Source organism: Cetorhinus maximus, chromosome 1 (assembly GCF_964194155.1).
Source record: "Cetorhinus maximus chromosome 1, sCetMax3.hap1.1, whole genome shotgun sequence".
NCBI classification, from domain to species: domain Eukaryota; kingdom Metazoa; phylum Chordata; class Chondrichthyes; order Lamniformes; family Cetorhinidae; genus Cetorhinus; species Cetorhinus maximus.
The window spans coordinates 64168389-64190648 of NC_135879.1; the positions used below are offsets into that span (position 1 = coordinate 64168389).

Here is a 22260-nt window from a genome sequence, read left to right on the forward strand (position 1 = left end):
TCCTGGCAAGACAAGGAACCAAGGAGACCTAGGCGTCCAATGAGGAGGTTTTGAGGGCTTTCAATAATTACTTCAGCTCAAAGAAAAATCTAGTCATCAAACAGGCACGATTTAACCAAGAACCAAAAGCCAGGTGAATTCATCGATTAATTTATTAACAATTTATATTGACTGGCCAGTAGTTGCGGCAATGGAGCTTTAAAACATGAATTAATTCACAACCACATCTTAGTCAGCATGCCCGGCGACGCGATGTCAGACATTTTGCAAACCAAAGAGGATTTAACGTTACAGATGGCCGTATAGTTTGCAATGTGCGTAGAGCTATGATAGCAGAATCGGGGCATACTTCAGGAAGATGTCAAAGCTCGGGAGGGGACAATCCAGTATGTAGGCCCAAAGTCGGTTGCCCCACCACCGAAAGGCCCACCAAAACTGAAGGGGCAGGAAGAACCCTTCCAACTATTTTAAAATGTTCCAGATGAGGTGTCAAAAATAGCATCGTTACGGAGATTACCCAGCAGGGGGAACCAAGTGCTTTCTCTGTGGCAAAACCGGACATTTTAAATAATCCTGCAGATCTAAAGCACAATTGAAGAGGAGATAGTGGGAACAAGGTTCTCAACATTCTAAAGTGCAGCAAATTGGAAATAATGATATTCAGAATGAAGATTTCCTAGAGTAAATAAAACATCCCAATAAGTAGCTCTGATCTGTAGAGCTGGAAGTCAAAGGTTACAGAACAGAATTTAAACTGGACACCAGGCTGGGGTGACAGTCTCATCAGACAATTTGGACTGGCTTAATAATTTTGAGACCCAGCCATCAAAAATAAAGCTTCAGGAACCAGGAGGCACAGACCTCAAAGCCCTTCGACATAAAGTTAAAGAAATTAATGTAACGCTTTATATCCTACAGAATCAGCAACTTTCTCTGCTTAGCAAGGCAGCATGTTCATGACTTGGTCTTCTACAAAGGGCCAAAGAGGTAACACAGGATGATGCCGTATTTAGTCATGAATTTCCTAGGTTGTTTCAAGAACTGTGAAAGCTCAAAAGAGAGTATCACATCACTCTACTTCCAGATGCCAATCATGTTTGCTTATTTACCCGTAGGGGGTACTACACCCACTGATCGAGTAAGTCAAAGAGAAAATTGACAGGATGCTTCATCAAGGAGTGACATCTCCTGTTGCAGCGCCTACAATATGGTGCTCAGGTCTAGTGACAGTCCCTAAACCTAATGGAAAAAAATCAGACTCTGCTTTGACTTGACACAGCTAAATAAAGTCGTTCAAAGAGAGACAGACCTGATGTTTTCTGTTGATAACAGTCTGGTGAAGTTGTCCAAAAGTGTTCTTTTTACAAAACTGGATGCCAAGAGCAGTTTTTGGCAGATTCCCCTTGACCAAGAATCAAGATTGTTACCAACGTTTATCACTCTCTTCCATTGCTTTTGTTTCAATCGACTTCCCTTTGGCATATCCTCTGCGCCAGAAATCTTTTAATGCACCAGAAATCTTTTAATGCACTATGTTCAACATCCTCAAAGGCAGAGAAGGCATTATTTGCCATATGGAGGAGCTGCTCATCCATGGTGCTACAAAAGAAGAGCATGATCATAGATTCCGGGAGGTTTTAAAAATCCTTGAACATGCAGGCCCCATTCTGAATGAAAAGTGCGGGTTTAGGAAGACCACCATCAGACTTTTAGGCCATATTACACACCAAAAAGGGATAACAGTAGACCCCCAAAGTCCAAGGCAATTAAAGAATTTCCACAGCCCAAAACTGCTGTTGACAGATAACTATTTTTAGTATGGTCAATCAGTTAGGGAAATTCATCCCAAATCTGTCTGCCAATGAACTTTTATGGGACCTGCTGAGAAAAGGTCAGCAGTGGTACTGGGGAATCAAGCAGAAGAATGCCTTTGACAAGATTAAAGAGTTGCTTGTCTCTTTGGGTGTGCTTGCACATTATGACCCCAAACTGCCAGTAATAGTGGTAGCTGCTGCATTAGTGATGGGGCTTGGAGCCATTTTTGGACAGATCCAGGAGGATGGCAGGAAAAAAATGGTTTACTTTGCCTCTCGATTGTTGAGAGACTGAAGAACATTATGCAATGGCTGAAAAGGAAGCACTAGTGGTGACATGGGCCTGCAAAAAATTTTTGAGATTACTCAATGGGCTTACAATTCAGGATTGAGACAGACCATAAAACCTCTGGTTACTCTTCTGAATGAAAATTTCTAAGATGCTGCCAAGGATAGAGCGTTTCCGGCAAAGACTCATGCGCTATGGCTCTACAACAGAGTACATGCCAGGGAAAAGTTAGACAACTGCCAACACACTGTTGAGAGCTACAGCCGACTAGGCTAGAGAGCATCACATGACACTCATCTGAGGTGGAAGCATATTCTTCACCAACAAGCAGCCTACCAGCCTCTGAAAACAAACTCAGGGAAATTTGAAAAGCCCAGCTGAAGAGCACAGAATGCAGTCACGTCGGAACATACTGCCAAGACGGTTGGCCTGAATATGTCCCAAGCAATCAGGTGTTAAGACAATACCACGAACAACAAAAACATCTGACGACTGTTGAGGACCTTTTAGACTTCAATGACAGGCTAGCAATCCCAAAAGCGACGTGAGAAGACATTCTCCAAAAGCTTCATGGTGGTCATATCTCTCAAGGCTGAAGTTTTCTTTCACAAAATGGAAGGATTTGGCATGATCTGGACATGTGAATGCGAAGCTGGGATTTGTTTTTAAAAAAGGTCATAAAATCACCTTGGAACTCTAAACAAGCAGGCCTCTTCCAAGAAATCACATGACCTATATGGTACTTGAAAAGGAATTATTTGATTGTTGAACGGCAAAGCACTAATTAATGAAAAGCTGGGAGTCAAAAAAACAGTCACGTGTCATGAAGCTATTAACGTATATAATGTTTTGGAAAATATCTTTCTTTTAAAATAGAGGTTTAGTCTGCGAATATGTCTCAATTTGATTAAAGCCAGCTAGCCTGGGTGCTTTGATATATCCTAGTTTTGATATGTAAGAGAGATAGCGTGCATTTGCATTTTCTGAATAGAGCATTCAAGAAGTGGGGTGAAAATTGATGCCTCTCTAGCACCTACCAAGCAATATGTTTATATTACTAATAAAATTGGTATTATGAAAAGGGTTTCATTATTAAAAGATGAAGTTCAAAGAGGTTGTTGATACAATGAGAATTAACATTCAATGGGGCTGGTACGTATAACTTCAGTAGTTTTCGGGTGTGCAGGCAGAGGCAATATAAGATCAAAAGGCAGCTGTAAGCCTCCAACTGGCTCCACAGCGAAAAGAACCTCATTTTGAATTTGTAATGTGAAAATGCTTTGCCCGGTGTTTGGTTAAGTTTATGGGTTGCTGTTGCACTTAATGGAGATTAGTTTGGGAATTTGTTAAAAGTTATGATAGTAGTAATTTGTAGCCATGGGTGTATTTTAACCGGTGTATATTAATAAAATGTTTCATTTAGTTTAATGTAAAACCTTGAGAACTACTGGTCTGATTCCTAAGTTTAGAGTCACATCTCAAACATAGCAATTAAAACTATTGGTTATGACAGTTGTTTAAAGTTTCCCTCTGGGATTTTTTTTTATACTCTGCTTTACCAACTGCATTGGTCACAACACATGGCAGAGGAAAAAAAAACTGAAGTTGTAAAAACTTACTTATTTGGAAGGCAGTTTTGTTGGAGACCAAGCTGAGGAAAGACAGCTACCTTGACTGGCTCCCTCTCTCTACCTTGCCTAAAATTGTGTGTGGCTATCAACCTGTAGCCAGTGAACCCTCATCTGAGTGTAATCAGGCTGTATTTGGACCTGCAAAGCTGGAACCAGTGGTGAGAACATCCAGGCATCGACCAGGACCAGTGGCCTCTCCTTCACACGAGGGAACTCCAAGTCAACAGCATTGAGACCCTATGGACTTTATCCTTTATTTTACAATGCCCATCCTCCAAAGCCCATCTCTGCAGAGAGACCCTATCTGTTTGCCCTTTGTTTGTCTGTGTATGTGTGCACACTGGGGGAATTCTTCAGGAAGAGATAGATACTCCTCAATTACAATTGTGTGTTAACCAGTACTTGCAATTTGTTGAAAGAAGTTTTGTTTTAAAATAAATTAATCATTGAGTTTTTGAAAGAAGCCTGGTCAGAGTCTCTTTTCTTCTGGGTACCAGAAAGGTAGGTACACAATGGGCCTTTTTGGTGACAAAATTTAAATTTAAATGAATGGTTTGGCCTGAGGAGTAATGGGGCTTGATAATTCGCACAATCCTCCCATCCCAGTTGTCACAATTACCAAATGCAGAGCAAGAGCATAACAATCAGTATGGTGGCCTGGAATTTCAAAATCTATTGAAGAATTTATTTTGACGTGTCATCAACAGCCCAGAACTAACAGAACCATTACTACCATCAACATTTCCATCCAGACCTTGGCAAAGGCTAGGAATGGATCTGTTTGGCATCAAAAGAAAAATTTACCTTATAGTCATTGACTAGTACTCTGGCTGGTTGGAAAGCAGCAGGCTTCATGCCACACCTGCAGAAGCTGTGGTAAAAACTTTGAAACACATTTACTCTACCTATGGCATTCCAAATGAGGTCATCTTGGGCAACGGTCCACAGTATATATGAGCATTTCCGACAATTCTCAGCGGAATATTGATTTCACCATGTGGCCAGTTCACCACACCATCCGCAAGCGAATGAAGTGGAGAGAGTGGTAAAAACCATAACAATGTTGATGAAAAAGAACAATGACCTAGAGCTAGCCTAACTCTAGTAATGGCTTTTTGCCAGAACTGATGGGGAAAATGCTAAAAGGCACAACTTCCTTCATTGCAGTATCAGCTCAGACCCAACAGCACCTTACAAGACCATGACCAAGTAAGATGGCAACACACAAAGAGAAACAGTCCAGCTGGTATAAATCAGCAGCATAGAGTGAGAACACTATCCACATTAGAACCAGGTCAAAAGGTGTAGATAAGAGACCATCAGGTAGAAGGTATCATCATAGACCAAACTCAGCAGCCACGACCATATCCTGTAAAAACATCACTTGGGCTTTTCTGAAGGAATAGAAAGGCTCTGATACTCTTAGAAGCAATGAGGTCAGGGAGAGTCGTAAAAGAACCAGACAGGCTCAACTGTGAGGTTGTGTTTATGGGAGAATGTGGAAATGTAGATAGTTTGTAAATAGTTTAACAGAATAATTTTACAGTTTTGAGATTACACTTGGGAAGAGATGTAGAGTAAAGGGTTAATGGTTATGTTAATTAGACAATGATGCTAATGATGACATACACATGGTATCAGTGTCAAACGACCTGGAGGCTCCAAGAGAACAAGACACAGAACAGTCTGTGTCCATAGAACCATGTACTTACCATGAGGCCTTTGTAAATAGTGCAAATAAATAGTTTAAGATAAACTATATACTGACTATCTCCAAGTCACTGAGTAAGTGAAACCACATTGAAACACTACCAATAGACACTCAAGTACAATCAGCAGCACCATAATATGACAGCCCTGATCCTCTTTAAAGCCATATGCTAGGTTATGCCAGGTGCATGCAGAAGCTTTAAAACAATCCACTCCAAATGACTAATCTACTAAGTTTTATTGGTCTACAAGGGAGTCGAGGGTCATGGGGACTGACGGGGATGTGGAGTTAAGGCCAAAGCCAAATCACCAATGATCTTACTGAATGGCAGACCAGGCACGAGGGACCGAATGGCTTATTCCTTTTCCTTACAATCTTAACTGCATACTCACCCTTACTGAAGAAAATTACAGAAGCTCTGCATATTTGGTGGGACATACTGGTTATGTGCAGAAAATTATTTTTCTATGTTGTAAACAAGTCAGTTTCCAGCTCACTCTAGCATTTCAGGCTTTCATCTTGTAGAGAGTTTTCAACAGATGCACATCAAGTGAGTACCATTATGATAGAATCATTAATGTATTTGTTGAAATGTTCGAAATAAGGACACCTAAAAATACATAAGGGGTAACATTCATAGTAATTCATGCACTAAACAAAGCTACAAATCAAGTGTGACAGGATTACCAGATTAACTCAAAAACCAGGGCATTGTACACATCGGTACCTTCAGAAAGAGAATTAAAGGAAATGGGTGTAAGCCATAGGCTTGGGTTCAAAAGAATTGTTAAATTTAAGCTATTTCAAAGTAGTTGAGCTGCTTTAACCAAAGAAAATGGCTCCTTTGGTGCATTAATGAACTTATAGTTGAGTCAAAGATTGGAAGGTGCTAGATTTGATTCCTGATCTGTGCTTAGTTGGTTGTTAGCAGTAAATAATTAGTCTCAGCTCTCTTATATTGGAGAAGAGGGGAAAAGAAGTCTAACTGCAAATTCCACTCCTGATCACTATCGAGCAACACCTGCTAGAAGTGTGCATTGAGGATATTGGGTGTAAACTGGATTGGGGTTGGCTGCGATGCACCATCACAGTCGAATAGAGGTGTCAGCTGTGGCTCAGTTCATAGCACCCTCGCCTTTGAATCAGAGGGTTGTGGGTTCATGTCCCACTCCCGGAAACCAAGAACTGTGATTGTACTCGAAAGAGTTGCAATCTGTGACTGTTGATAACTCGAAAGAGTATCACAGTCGAATAGCCTACCAGCATTTAATGGCAAGGCTCATACATTAATCACCCAGTTAGCAAGATGCTGGAGCGCAGTTAACACCCAACTGTTGCATTTCTTGCTTCTTTATGCAAATTCACCAGTCACACAGATTTGCTAAACTATAAGGAGGTTCTATTTATTTGAAGACATACACATATACACACACACATTACAGGAGAGCTCAACAAACAGGTCTACTCTCGTGAGTTGACACATACACCACCAACACTAACAGCAACACCGCCTGCTGGTCACATGCTGCTTTCGATCCTGGTTGTGCAATGACACGTGTATACCATTTCCATATTCCTTTAAAGGTTATCACAACACCAGGAATCCGCACATGAGCAAGAGTCAAATTCTTCCAGGCATAGGGAGTGGAGAAAATTGACAGAAAACAAAGAAACAAAATTGAAGATTTTCAATTAGCAATATTGAACAAACCCAAAAGTATTGATGGTGTGTAAATATACATTTGAATCATACTCCCTCCCCCAAAATTCTATGGAAGGTTAAAACTAGAAGAGAAGGCAGAATAACTTAAATCTATCAGGTTCATATAGAGAAATTTAAAGCATCTCACACCAACAACACTTTTGGTCACTGGTATAAAAAGATTGCCAGTCACTAAAATAGATACATGGGCATTAGATAAACCTTCAATACTCAAACTGGAGTCACACGTTGCCATTACTTTTCAAGCTGTGGGGTTTTGCATCTCAACATTGCTAGAAAGTAAGTAGAATTTCTAGCTCTCATGAGCTAGGAGCAGATTTGAAGTTCAGCTCCAGCCAAATGGCTGGGGAGGGGGAGGGGAGAGGGGGGAGAGGGGCCAGCAAAAAGGGGGGGAGGGGGGGGGGAGCGGGGGCCAGCAGGGCGAGGGGGAGGGGGGGGGCCGGCAGGGGGAGCGAGGGAGGGGGAGAGGGGGCCGGCAGGGGGAGAGAGGGAGGGGGAGAGGGGGCCGGCAGGGGGAGAGAGGGAGGGGGAGAGGGGGCCGGCAGGGGGAGAGGGGAAGGGGGAGAGGGGGCCGGCAGGGGGAGAGGGGGAGGGGGAGAGGGGGCCGGCAGGGGGAGAGGGGGAGGGGGCCGGCAGGGGGAGAGGGGGAGGGGGAGAGGGGGCCGGCAGGGGGAGAGGGGGAGGGGGAGAGGGGGCCGGCAGGGGGAGAGGGGAGGGGGAGAGGGGGCCGGCAGGGGGAGAGGGGGAGGGGGAGAGGGGGCCGGCAGGGGGAGAGGGGGAGGGGGAGAGGGGGCCGGCAGGGGGAGAGGGGGCCGGCAGGGGGAGAGGGGGAGGGGGAGAGGGGGCCGGCAGGGGGAGAGGGGGAGGGGGAGAGGGGGCCGGCAGAGGGAGAGAGGGGGGGGGGGCCGGCGGGGGGAGAGAGGGGGGGGGCCGGCGGGGGGAGAGAGGGGGGGGGGCCGGCGGGGGGAGAGAGGGGGGGGGGGCCGGCGGGGGGGGAGGAGGAGGAGGGCGGGGGGGAGGAGGAGGAGGGGGGCGGGAGAGGGGGAGGGCTGCGGTGGGGGGCGGGAGAGGGGGAGGGCTGCGGTGGGGGGCGGGAGAGGGGGAGGGCTGCGGTGGGGGGCGGGAGAGGGGGAGGGCTGCGGTGGGGGGCGGGAGAGGGGGAGGGCTGCGGTGGGGGGCGGGAGAGGGGGAGGGCTGCGGTGGGGGGCGGGAGAGGGGGAGGGCTGCGGTGGGGGGCGGGAGAGGGGGAGGGCTGCGGTGGGGGGCGGGAGAGGGGGAGGGCTGCGGTGGGGGGCGGGAGAGGGGGAGGGCTGCGGTGGGGGGCGGGAGAGGGGGAGGGCTGCGGTGGGGGCGGGAGAGGGGCAGGGCTGCGGTGGGGGGCGGGAGAGGGGCAGGGCTGCGGTGGGGGGCGGGAGAGGGGCAGGGCTGCGGTGGGGGGCGGGAGAGGGGCAGGGCTGCGGTGGGGGGCGGGAGAGGGGCAGGGCTGCGGTGGGGGGCGGGAGAGGGGGGGGGGGGGAGAGGGCAGGGCTGCGGTGGGGGGCGGGAGAGGGGGAGGGCTGCGGTGGGGGGCGGGAGAGGGGGAGGGCTGCGGTGGGGGGCGGGAGAGGGGGAGGGCTGCGGTGGGGGGCGGGAGAGGGGGAGGGCTGCGGTGGGGGGCGGGAGAGGGGGAGGGCTGCGGTGGGGGGCGGGAGAGGGGGAGGGCTGCGGTGGGGGGCGGGAGAGGGGGAGGGCTGCGGTGGGGGGCGGGAGAGGGGGAGGGCTGCGGTGGGGGGCGGGAGAGGGGGAGGGCTGCGGTGGGGGGCGGGAGAGGGGGAGGGCTGCGGTGGGGGGCGGGAGAGGGGGAGGGCTGCGGTGGGGGGCGGGAGAGGGGGAGGGCTGCGGTGGGGGGCGGGAGAGGGGGAGGGCTGCGGTGGGGGGCGGGAGAGGGGGAGGGCTGCGGTGGGGGGCGGGAGAGGGGGAGGGCTGCGGTGGGGGGCGGGAGAGGGGGAGGGCTGCGGTGGGGGGCGGGAGAGGGGGAGGGCTGCGGTGGGGGGGCGGGAGAGGGGGAGGGCTGCGGTGGGGGGCGGGAGAGGGGAGGGCTGCGGTGGGGGGGCGGGAGAGGGGGAGGGCTGCGGTGGGGGGCGGGAGAGGGGGAGGGCTGCGGTGTGGGGCGGGAGAGGGGGAGGGCTGCGGTGTGGGGCGGGAGAGGGGGAGGGCTGCGGTGTGGGGCGGGAGAGGGGGAGGGCTGGGGCGGGAGAGGGGGAGGGAGGCAGGGCGGGGGAGGGCGGAAGGGCGGCGGGAGGGCGGAAGGGCGGCGGGAGGGCGGAAGGGCGGCGGGAGGGCGGAAGGGCGGCGGGAGGGCGGAAGGGCGGCGGGAGGGCGGAAGGGCGGCGGGAGGGCGGAAGGGCGGCGGGAGGGCGGAAGGGCGGCGGGAGGGCGGAAGGGCGGCGGGAGGGCGGAAGGGCGGAGGGCGGAAGGGCGGCGGGAGGGCGGAAGGGCGGCGGGAGGGCGGAAGGGCGGCGGGAGGGCGGAAGGGCGGCGGGAGGGCGGAAGGGCGGCCGGAGGGCGGAAGGGCGGCCGGAGGGCGGAAGGGCGGCCGGAGGGCGGAAGGGCGGCGGGAGGGCGGAAGGGCGGGGGGAGTGTGTGGGGAGGGTGGGGGAGGGCGGAAGGGGGGAGGGGGAGGGCGGAAGGGCGGGGGAGGGGGGAGGGGTTGGATGGAGGGGCGGGGGGATGGAGGGGTGGAGGAGGGGAGGGGGGGGAGGAGGGGAGGGGGGAGGAGGGGAGGGGGGGGAGGAGGGGAGGGGGGGGAGGAGGGGAGGGGGGAGGAGGGGAGGGGGGGGCAGGAGGAGATCAGCTGAAGTTGCCATTTCTAATCAGACCTGTGCATATCAGATGAAGAAGAGGATCGATATTTGTGATGGAGCCATAAGAACAGTCAATATCTTGAGGAGTAAAACTTGCAGAAAAACTCTGATTGGCATTGATTGTTGCTCCCAGCTGGATGCTGAACAACAGGATCAGACTCGACCTCAATACCATCCATGACTAAATATTTTGTTCTCACTGTTTCAGCTCAAACTTGAGGATAGGTAAGAAACCAAGATTGTTAGCACCAAATACATTCAACAGTATAAATCAATACCTTAGTAGCAGGAGTGGTAGGCAGCAGCAGAAAACAGGGGGAAAAAAATCTACTTGTTCAAGTGTTCTGGCCATTATGAATTAAGCAGCAACACTCAACATAACTACAACATAATGAAAACAGGAGCAGGTCATTCAGCACTTTGATGCTGCTCCACCATTCAATAAGATCATGGCTAATCTGAATGTGGCCTTAACTCCACTTTCCTGGCTGCCCCCTGTAATCTTTGACTCCCTTGTAGATCAAAAATCTGCCTAACTCAGCCTTGAAAATCTTCAATGATCCAACCTCCATTGCTCTGTGGGGTAGAGAATTCCAAAGATGAATGGCCCTCACAGGAGAAATTCCTCTTCGTCTCCATTTTAAAATGGGAAACCCCTTATTTTGAAACCATGCCCTCTAGATCTAGGTTTCCCCATGAGGGGAAACATCCCCTCAGCAACTACCCTGTCCAGCCCCTCAGAATCTTACTTGCTTCAATAAGATCACCTCTCTTAATTCCAATGAGCATAGGCCCAACCTGCTCAACCTTTCCTCATAAGACAACCCCTCCATCCCAGGACTCAGTCTAGTGAACCTTCTCTGAACTGCCTCCAATGCTAGTATATCCCTCCTTAAGTAGAGACCAAAAGTGTGCACAGTACTCTAGGTGCGGTCTCACCAATACCCTGTACAGTTGTAGCAAGATTTCCCCACTTATATATTCCATCTCCCCTTGCAACAAAGGCCAACATTTCATTTGCCGTCCTAATTACTTGCTGTACCTGCAGGCAAATCTGATTCATGTACAAGGACACACAGATCCCTCTGTACCACAGCATTTTGCAGTCTCACACCAGTTAAATAAAATTATTTTCTATTCTTCCTGTCAAAGTGGACCTCACGTTTTCCCACATTATACTCCATCTGTCAAATTTTTACCTACTCACTTAACCTACCTATATCCCTTTGCAGACTGTGACCTTCTCCCAACTTGCTTTCTTACCTATCTCAATGGATTTCATAGCACAAACATTCTGGAGCCAGGGTTATAGCAGTGACTGTTGGCGTAAGCCTGACAGAAATTTGATGTAGCTGGTAAACAAATATTGAGCTTTGTTTTCCTCCTATCTCACTTTTCATGCTAAGTTTTCAAGTGCTCTCCCTTCTCTGTTCCTGCTGAAAAATCCCAGGAGGGAGGTTTAAAGCCCCTACCTCTGATTTTCTGCCCTGAATCTCATCTTTCAAAAACGTTAATACCCTCCTTGATCTTGACATCTCAAGCGGCTTCTCCATCTCAAGTTTTGGACCACTTTCTCACCTCTCTTTTACCAGCTATCTTTCACCAACCCCCCCACCAACTTCACACTCTTCCTCTGGGGAAAAAAATCCTTCCCCTGTAAATTTACTCAAACTTTCAAATGCTTTTCTCCCCTTCCTCCAGTCATCTCAACATCTCTGCTGCTAATTGCTACCTCACATCTGCATTCAGCGCCATTCTCTGTAACTTTATCTCTCACTAAAATCCTCTACCTGTTTCTCCAGCTATAAAAAGTTTTTAAAACCTCTTCTTTATCCAATTTTTATTACATCTCCTGACTAGCACTGCGACTTGGCTTATGGTTTTCAGTATTTTTCTCACTAAAGCATAGGGATTTTCCAAATTAAAAAAGGTCCTAAATAAATGTGGGCTGTTAGAGAAAATGTTTAAATTCAGGGTTTGGCACATGACAGGATTTTCTTCCATTAAAGATACAAGAGAAGTACAACAAAATTAACAAAACTACATCTGAACTAACTAGTGCACCAAGATGTATGATTTCACAAGACACAAACACCAAGATTTTCCTTTTAGGGCAACACATGAAAAGTTACTGAATAGCAAACATTTCTCAATGCAAAGTAATACTGTACACAAGCTGTCATAATTTTGCACTGCACATTTATATTATGTCATAATACAATAGGAACCCAGCTGAATTTTTTCCTGGTTCCCCAGAATTTTTTTTCTCTTAAAACATGTTACTATTTTCAATTAGCAGCTCTCACTAATCAGCCACCTCCAGGGAAGTACCAATTAGCAGAGGGCCACTAAGCCAAACTTACTGTAACATTTCATAAATACTGTAATTTCATACATTACTGATCAGATTACATTGTGCTGGAAAGCATCAACTAATCATTTTCAAAAAATCTATGGTTAAGTAATTGTTCATTTGTACACCAATCTTTAACATTTGCTCTTTGCAACAATGCTATAGATGTAGTATAAATCCAGAGAGAATTTGTGCAACATCCTGCTGCAGCTGGTCTCACATGAACCAAGTCTGATGCTGCATGGGATATAATTTTACTACAGTACCAAACCCATTTGCAAAGTACTGTAAGTGTCCACTGGACCCCCCTGGGCATGTTTATACTAGCTGGTTTTAAGTGTTTAGAAAGTGCTGTTCGCACTCTTCAAATATTTAAATTTTAAAGGCTCAGAGGGCAATTTACATGCAAATAATAGCTGTCTGCTAAAAAATTCAATTTTCAAGCCAGTAAACAAACTACAGTACTGGTGAGATTGGTTTCAATCTGGTAGCAGCAGTCTAAATGCAACGTAAAGCTTAAGAAATAAATTTGTCAGAATAATTTAAGCAATGATTAATGTCTCAAACGACTTTATAATTTAATTGTGAAGTATGAATTTTTTTTAAAACAGTGTAAACTTTGGTCTACTCACTAAAGATGATTTCACAATTCTAATTAATTCCTCTGCATTCACGTAATTGGTTTAAGCTCAGTTTGAAATAACTATGTAGCTTGACAAGAGTTAGTAAATGAACATGGATTTCATCAAGTTAAGTGAAAAAATGCAACTACCTATCAGGGACTTTCACCACAAACTACTGTTTTGACAACATAAGTCAAAGCAATCAGGTGCACAATAAAATCAATGTTATGGGTGCACAATAAAATCAATGTTACGAGCACACAAGCACCTTCTTGCATATCACACAATGTTCAATCAGTAAGAATTGTTCGCTTAACAGAGGGTGTTGTAACGCAAGAACTAGAAGTTACAATTGCTCATGAGATGGATAGTAAAATGCTTCAGTGTTTAAATAAGTTACTGACCCTTTAGTTTAATGCAAGTCTAAATAAACTGGATAGGAATTGCAAATAGTTATGTTGGACATGAAGTAGGTAAAGCGCAGATTCACCAGAACACCAGGGCTAAAAGGGTTACATTTTGAGGAAAGGTTGCTTAGGTTAATTAGATTTGTATTCTCTTGAGTATAGAAGATTATGGGGTGACCTAATTGAGATGCTTAAGATAATTAAAGGGTTTGATAGAGTAAATAGAAACTATTTGCTCCAGTGGGAGAATCCAGAACAAGGGGTCTAACCTTAAAATTAGAGCTAGGCCATTCAAGAGTGAATTTAGGGCACACTTCTTCAGGGAATCTGGAACTCTTTCCCCTAAAAAAAGCTGTTGATGCCAAATGGCACATGAGTTCATAGATTTCTGGTAGGCAAAGAGGATTTCTGTTAGGCAAGGATATTAAGGGATATGGAACCAAGTTGGATTAACAGACAGTTAAAGTACAAATCAGCCATGAGCTAGATGTAGGGTCATATTTGATGGGCTGAAAGGCATATCCTGTGGTTATGTTCCTATAGTTTCCACATTATACATTCTTTTTTGAAGCTTTCACAATTGTCAGAAAACTGATTAGCAAAAGTTTGAAAGTAAAGCATACCCGCTGGGTTTAACAATAAAAGCAATCCAAATCAAATGTGTGCCTGACATCACTTGAGCACATTTGCACCTTTTTCCAGCACATACAACTCCCATTTTATATAGTGCCTTTAATGTAATAAAATACTCCAAGGCTCTTCACAGAAGAGTTGTAAAGCAAAATTTGACATCAAGTCACAAAGATATGTTATGGCAGATGGCCATACACTTGGTCAAAGAGGTAAGTTTTTAAGAAGTGTCTTAAAGGAAGAAAGCAAGATAGAGGCAGAGGTGCATAGGGAGGGAATTCCAGAGGTTAGGACCTGAGCAGTTGAAAAAAAGTCAATGGTGGAGCACTTAAAATCAGAAATAGGGAGGGGCAATATCCTAGAGGGATTTGAAAAGAAAGATAAGAATTTTAAAAATGAAGGCATTACTTGACCAGGAGCCAACAAAGGTCAGCAAGCACAGGAGTGATGGATGAATGGGACTTGGTGCACGCAAGGACATGGGCAGCTGTGTTTTGGAAGACTTCAAACTTATAGTGGATTAGAATTTTGGAGGCTATCCAGGAGTGCATTGGAATAGTCAGATCTAGAGGTAACAAGAGCGTGGATAAGAGTTTCAACAGCAGATGAGCTAAGGCAGGAGCAGAGTTGGGAACAACACAGCCATTGTTTTTGAATACATTTATATGTTTACTCTTCCACAAGAACACACAAGAAATAGGAGTAGACCATACGGCCCATCGAGCCTGCTCTGCCATTCAACACGATCGTGGTTGATCTTGGGCTTCAACTCCATTTTCCCACCTCTCCCCATATCCCTTAATTCCAAGACACCAAAAATATGTCTATCCCAGGAGCATCCACAACCCTCTGTTGGAGAGAATTCCAAAGGTTCACAACCCTTTGAGTGAAGAAATTTCTCATCTCAGTCCTAAATGATCAACCTCTTATCCTGAGACTGTGCTCCCATGTTTTAGGTTCCCCGACCAGCGGAAACAATCTCTCAGCGTCTAGCCTTTCAAGCCCCTTCAGAATTTTGCAGGTTTCAGTGAGATCGCATATCATTCTTTTAAACTCCAGAGTATATAAGCCCAATTTACTTCCCCTCTCATCACAGCACAACCCCTTCACCCCAAGGACCAATTTAGTGAATGTTCACTGTCCCGCCTCCAATACAAGTATATCCATTTTTAAATGTGGAAACCCAGAATTGCACACAGTATTCCAGATGTGGTCTCACCAAAACCCTGTACAATTATAGCAAGACTGCTTTATTCTTGGACTCCAATCCCCTTGCAATAAAGGCCACAATGCCATTTGCCTTCCTATTTGCTTACTGCACCGACATGCTAACTTTCCACGTTCCTTGTATGAGCACACCCAACACTTAAAGGTTTCACACGTTTTTTAAAATATTCTGTTTTTCTATTCTTGCAACCAAAGTGAATAACATCACACTTTCCTACATTATACTCCATCTGCCATCTTGTTGCCCACTCACTTAACCTGTCTATATCTCTTATCAGCCTGTGTCTTCCCTGTGGCTTACCTTTCCACCTAGCTTGGTACCATCAGCAAACTGATACATTAATGACTTGGATGAAGAGACAGAGAGTAATGTAGACTGTAAATAGCTAAGGCCCCATAACTGATTCGTGTGACACTACGCTGTTCCCTGCCTCCCAGCTTGAAAATGCCCCATTTATGCCCACTCTTTACTTCCGTTAACCAATCCTCTATCCATGCTAAAATATTACCCCCAACTCCATGAGCCCTTACCTTGCCTATTAAACTTCTGTGTGGAACCTTATCAAATGCCTTCTGGAATTTCAGGTGTACTATATCTACTGGCTCCCCTTAACCTGCCCTATAGTTACATCCTCAAAAAACTAATAAATTTGCCAAACAGGATTTCCCTTTAATAAACCCATGTTGTCTTGTTCTAATCATACTAATATTAAGGAAGTCTTAAGCAAAGATTCCAGCATTTTCCCAACAACTGATGTTAGGCTAACTTGCCTGTAGTTCCCTGTTTTCTCCCTCCCTCTTTTCTTGAAAAGCGGTATAACATTTGCCAACTTCCAATCTAATTGACCATTCCCAAATCTAGGAATTTTGGAAAATCATAACCAGCACATCCACTACCTCTGCAGCTATCTCTTTTATAATCCTAGGGTGTAGGCCATCAAGTCCTGGGTATTTGACAGATTTTAGTCCCTTAAATTTCTCCAATATCAGCAGAGAAAAACTATTGATTTCCTTAATTTGCTCACTCATTTTAGCCCCTATGTTACCGGCTATTTCTGGAATTAAACTTGCGTCATCTACTCTGAAGACAGGCAAAATATTTGTTCAATGCCTCTGCCATTTCCTCATTCTCCATGATAATTTCTCCTGTCTCTGTTTCTAAGGGACTAATGTTTATTTTAGCTACTCTCTTCCTTTTTATATACCTATAAAAGCTCTTACAATCTATTTTTATATTTCTGGGCAGTTTACTCTTATTCCATTTTTTCCCCCTCAACTTTTTGGTGGTACTTTGCCAGTTTCTAAAACACTCCCAATCCTCAAGCTTACTGTAGCTTTTTTTGCAACATTGAATGCCTCTTCTTTTAATCTATTGCTACCCTCAACTTCCTGATTGAGCCAGAAATGGGGATTTTCTTGCTGTATTTTTGTTGAACATTGAATTGTTTCTTTAAAATGTTTTCCACTGTGCATTTACCTCCATACCTTTCAGTTTATTTACCTTAGCCAGTTCTCCCCTCATACCTAAGTAGTTGGCTTGAGGTTTAAGATTCTTGTTTGTGATTGGAATATATAATACTCAAACTTAACAAGGAATTCAATGGTATTATGATCACTATTTATTTTATCTTTTATTATGACATTAATTAACCCTGCTTCATTACACAATATTAGATCTAACAATAACTTTATCCCATGTCAGTTCCACAATTGCTCCAAGAAACTATCAAAAAACGTTCTACAAATTCTTCTTCTAAGTCACTCTTGCCAATTTGATTGTCTCAGTCTATATGGGTTTAAAATCCCCCATAACTATGTTTCCTTTGTTACAAGCTCCAATATTTTCTAGTTTAATGCTGTGCCCAAGAGTATAGCTGTTAGGGTGCCTATAAACTACTCCCACCAGTGTTTTCTGACCCTTTCTATTCCCAATTTCCACCCATACTGGTCCTACTTCATGATCTTCTGAGGCCAGGTCCTTTCTCACAAATGTCCTTATGTCACCCTTTACTATCAGGGCTACCCCTCCTCCTTGCCATTGTCTATCTTTCCGAAATATTATGTACCTGGAATAGTTATTTCCCAACCTTGATTACCTTGTAATCATGTCTCTGTAACACCGATTAGATCCAAATCATATACCTCTATTTGTGCCACTAGTTCATCTATTTTCTTGTAGGTGCTTCGTGCATTCTGATAAGGAACCTTTAATTTCTTTTTTATTTCTATTCCTGCAATAAATTTATTTGATTACAATTTTTGTTAAACTCTGTCCCTTCCTGTCCTACTCTGCTTGTCTTTACCCACATTGTTATACTGTTCCAATGCCTCAACTTTTCTTTTTGGATTTCTAAATCAAATCTCCCTTCACCCGAACCCTCCTCCCCACCCTCTTAGTTTAGTACCTAATCCTCAGCCCTAGTTATACGATTGGCCGGAACACTGGTCCCAGCGGAATTCTTCCCAACGATTAGCTCACTCTTCCCTGATTACTGATGCCAGTGCCTCGTGAATCAAAACCCCTTCTTTCCACACCATGCTTTGAGCCACTCGTTTAATTCTCTAATCTGTCTGACCCTGTGCCAATTGGCAGGTGACTTAGGTAACAATCCAGAGATGATTACCTTTGATGTTCTGCTTTTTAATTTGGATCCTAACTCCTCAAATTCTCTTAGCATATCATTCCCGGTTCTACCTATGTTTTTGGTTCCCACGTGGACCACAACAAATGGATCCTACTCCTCCCACTTCTAGTTTCTCTCCAGCCATGAGGAAATGTCCTTAACCCTGGCACTGGGCAGGCAACACAATCTTCAGAGCTTCCATTCTCGGCTGCAGAGGACAGTATCTATCGCCTGACTATACTGCTTCCGATCACTATCGCATTCCTCTTCGCTCCTTTCACTTGAATGGCATCCTATACTATGGTGCCTGGTCAGTCCTCTAATCCACCTTGCAGTTGTTCTCCTCATCCACACAGGTAGCAAGCATTTCATACCTGCTGGACAAAGTCAGGGGCTGAGGTTCCTCCATCACTAGAAGCTGATTCCCCATACCTGCCTGACGTACCGTCACACCCTCCTATCCCTGACCAATGGCCAACTCTAAAGTTCTGCATAACACAAGGGTGTGACTGCCTCCTGGAACAAAGTATCCAGGTAACTCTACCCCTCCCTGATGACCCACAATGTCCACAACTCAGACTCCAGCTGAGCAACTCTGAGCCAAAGTTGCTTAAGATGCAGACACCACAGATATGGTTGCCCGGGATTGCATTGCATTCCACAGATTTCCCATATGCTGCAGTCACGGCACACCACCAGACCTGCCATTTCTGTCCAACTTTATTTAGTTAATTACACAGCTAAAATAATAGAAAGTTGCAGTCACCTAGCTTGGAGACAAAGAAAACTCACCAACTACTGGAGGCTAAAAAAAGTAGAAAAAGGAATACCTCTTTCGCCTTCTGCACTGAATTCACACCTGAACCAACTTCCCAACTACACACACTGTCTACCTCTCACTCCGGCGTGGTCTCCTCTCCGTGCGTCCCCTTACTCCTACTTCCCTTACAGCAATAAAAGTTTTCTCATACCAACCAATTAGTTTTGAATGGCTTTAATTAAATATATATACACACCTAGTAAGCATGTTGTTTTTACAAGGTGAAGTTTCTGGTGAGCAATGATTCTCATTGGTATGTGACGTTTACAATTTGATCCACTTTCCTATCAAGCAGCTAAGTCAATTGAGTCTAGCTTCTTAAGAAATCTAAGTTTATAGATAATAACTTCATACAGCCATTACATTGAAGGTACCTGCCTTTAGGCAAGTGAGTGTTGAAACAATGAAAGCAGACAATGCAGAGCTGTGCTGTCTACTTACATTGAAGCTAAATACTGTGCTTTACAAATGCATGCAGTCTGTATAAGGGTCTTCAACTACCAGTGAAATTAAGTTGAGAAAGGGCCGATTACAGTATGAGCACTTTTCAAATTGCTAAAAAAAAACTAGGGTGTTGTAAGCAATTCAGTTAAAATTTAAAACGAAGACTCATGCCACAAACATCAAGGCAATCAAAGCACCTTGTGTAGATAAAACGTAATTTATATGTTGCCCATTCATCAATGCAACATAATAACCACTTTGCACAAGATGTGAAATAAAACAAGTTAAAATTTAATGCAGCAAAAAATGTATACTAAAACCAACGTCCCAAGTCACAATATCTAGCCTGATCACAATATCACAACCTTCAATATCTAGTATGAACAACCACCATTGAACTCGAAGGCATTCACGAACTGGAAACATCAATGTAACCCATAACACATCCAAATGCTGTTCGCATCCTTACGCATTGAGGGATTGAACCTTCACAATACACCATTAGACGTTAATCTGCATGATCATATGTAAATTCAGATAAATGAATTCAATAAAAAATATTTTAAAATTAACTTTCAACAAAAGAACTGAAACCAGCTGGGAGCTTAGATCATGTTGGCATCAAATGTTACGATACATTGGAAATCTCACTTTGCACTGATGTTTGGAAGAAGCAACCCTGTTCACACTTGATTGGAGACATTTAATAGGGATTGAAACACTATACAAACGGATTAAAACTATTATATTTAAGCCTTGGATCACCAGAGATGGCGTTAATGACTTTTCTAGCGGGGTACAGGCGTTTCAATAAACCAATTATTTTCTGACTTAAAAAGACACCAATTGACTTCGTTTTCTGAACTTGACAATCATGTAGATTAACTTCTAATAGGATCGCTGAGCTGCCCAGCCCCCTGAAAGGAGAAGGATGAGGATAGGATTTATGTGTAGCTTTTTTCCTCTTGGTGTTAATCATTTACTGATCTCACTCCTTTCCACGCCAATACACACAGAGAGGGTTCCCCCTTCTCTCTCGGTCTCCTGTAGCTAATAACACAATGTGTGTGAATGAGTAACTCACCCGAGCGGGAGGATGAGACACGCTTTGACTCCAGATGAAATGCAGCTCACACCGACTCCGGGATTCACCACCACCCCCCGCACTAAATCGGGAATGGGATCGGAATGGGGGGGTGGGGGTCCCGGTCAATTTCAGTACTTTACCCAGGGGATAGCGGGCGGGGCTGCTGCTCATCAGCTTTACAAAGTGCCCCAGGGTCTCCCCACTCTAATCCGGGGTGATGTCCGTCTCACCCATCGCCCCCTCCCCACCCCCCCCTCTCAGTTCACAGACTCCTAAACAGAGTCTGCCTCTTCTTTGTAACGCAGACCCTGAAGGTGGCTGTCCGCGGCCTCCCTCCCACAGAGCCCGGGCTGTCTATAAACTTTCCCTGCTTGGTGCCCCCTCTTCTCTCTCTTTCTCACGCTGGCTGAGTGTCCTCACACCATGGCTTGTTGCCGCTGTGTTATTGGGGGATTGGGGGAGGGGGAGGCTCCCCACTGCCCTAGCCCTGACTCTGCACGGGGCAGGCGCACGCAGCCCCCTCTCGCTCGAGCTCTGTCTCGAGCGAGCGCACGAGTCGAACGTTCTCTTCTGGTGGCTTCCACTGAACTTCAGGCTGAGAGAGAGTGTAAGTGAAGCGGGAGGGGGAGGGGAGGTAACCCCATCGCACAGGCGGCGCGGGGAAATGACATCAGCCCAGTCACTGGCCAGCTGCGTCAGAGGGGGGGGGGGAGGAGGAGAAACCGTGGAGATGCTCCAGCTCGAGGGAGGGAAGAGGAGAGGGGGATATCTTTGAGGACGTTTCGGTGAATGGTTGCCACTTTTTTTGTCAAGTTCAAAGCCCAACATCAGTCAGAGTGAAATCGGAATGCGTTCTGACGGGTTTTGGTTTTTTTTTGCTGCTGACGAAATTTCATTCACTTCATGAGAAGGAAGGGTTTCAGATGTCTTGTCCATTGAAACTAATTCTGGAAAGAGTGACACAAAAGTTTCCAACCAAAATAACACCTGTATCGTGGCAGTGATTATTTAGATGATGGGAAAAGATTTAAATTTGCAAAACAAGGCAGATCAAAAGTTGCAAAAATGCTGATGGACTGCATACGTACATGTGAATTAGGAGCAGGAGTAGGCCATTTGGCCCCTCGAGACTGCTCCACCATTCAAAAAGATCATGACTGATCTGAATGTGGCCTTAACTCCACTTTCCTGCCTGCTCCCTGTAATCTTGTAAATCAAAAATCTGTCCAACTCAGCCATGAATATGCATCAAAGTGCCAGCCTCCACTGCTCTCTGGGGTAGAGAATTCCAAAGATTAATGACTTTCTGAGAGAGAAAAAAAATCTCTTAATCTCTGTATTAAATGGGAGACCTCTTATTAAACTCTGTGCCCTCATTCTGGTCTCTCATCAAGGGTAACATCCTCTCAGCATCCACCCTGTCAAGTCCCCTCAGGATCTTATGTGTTTCAATAAGATAATTTTGCATTCTTCTAAACTCCAACGGATACAGGTCCAACCTTTCCTCACAAGAGAATCCTCTCATCCCAGGAATTAGCCGCATGAACTTTTCTGAACTGCTTCTAATGTAATTATGTCCTCTCTTAAATAAGGAGACCAAAACTATTCATAGTGCTCCAGATGTGGTCCCACCAATGCCCTGTACCAACTGTATCAAGACTTCACTTTTATATTCCATTCCCCTTGCAATAAATGACAACATTCCAATTGCCTTCCTAATTACTTGCTGTACCCGAAGACTAACTTTTTGTGATTCACATAACATGACACCCAAGTCCCTCTGTTATTCAGAGTTCAGCAATCTCTCTCCATTTAAATAATATGCTGCTCTTTGGTTTATCCTGCTAAAATGCACAAGTTCACATTTCCCCACATTATACTCCATCTGCCAAATTTTTGCCCACTCATTTAATCTAGCTATATCTCTTTGTTGTCCCCTTCACAACTTACTTTCCTATCTATCTTTATATCATCATCAAATTTAGGAACAATGCATTTGCTCCCTTAATTTAAATTATTGATAGAGATTTTAAA

General features: G+C 45.4%; 1 protein-coding gene across 9 annotated transcripts in view; it reads right to left on the reverse strand.

The window, feature by feature from the left end:
- fbxw7 (F-box and WD repeat domain containing 7) overlaps window positions 1-20882 on the reverse strand; it is a 424910-nt gene extending 404028 nt beyond the window's left edge. For all 9 annotated transcript variants that reach the window (XM_078541332.1, XM_078541316.1, XM_078541306.1 and 6 more), the window contains exon 1: window positions 20224-20882. In XM_078541332.1, the coding sequence (XP_078397458.1) occupies window positions 20224-20397 (174 nt within the window). In that variant the 5' untranslated portion in view covers window positions 20398-20882. The remainder of the gene's footprint in view (window positions 1-20223) is intronic.
- Window positions 20883-22260: the final 1378 nt, after the last annotated feature.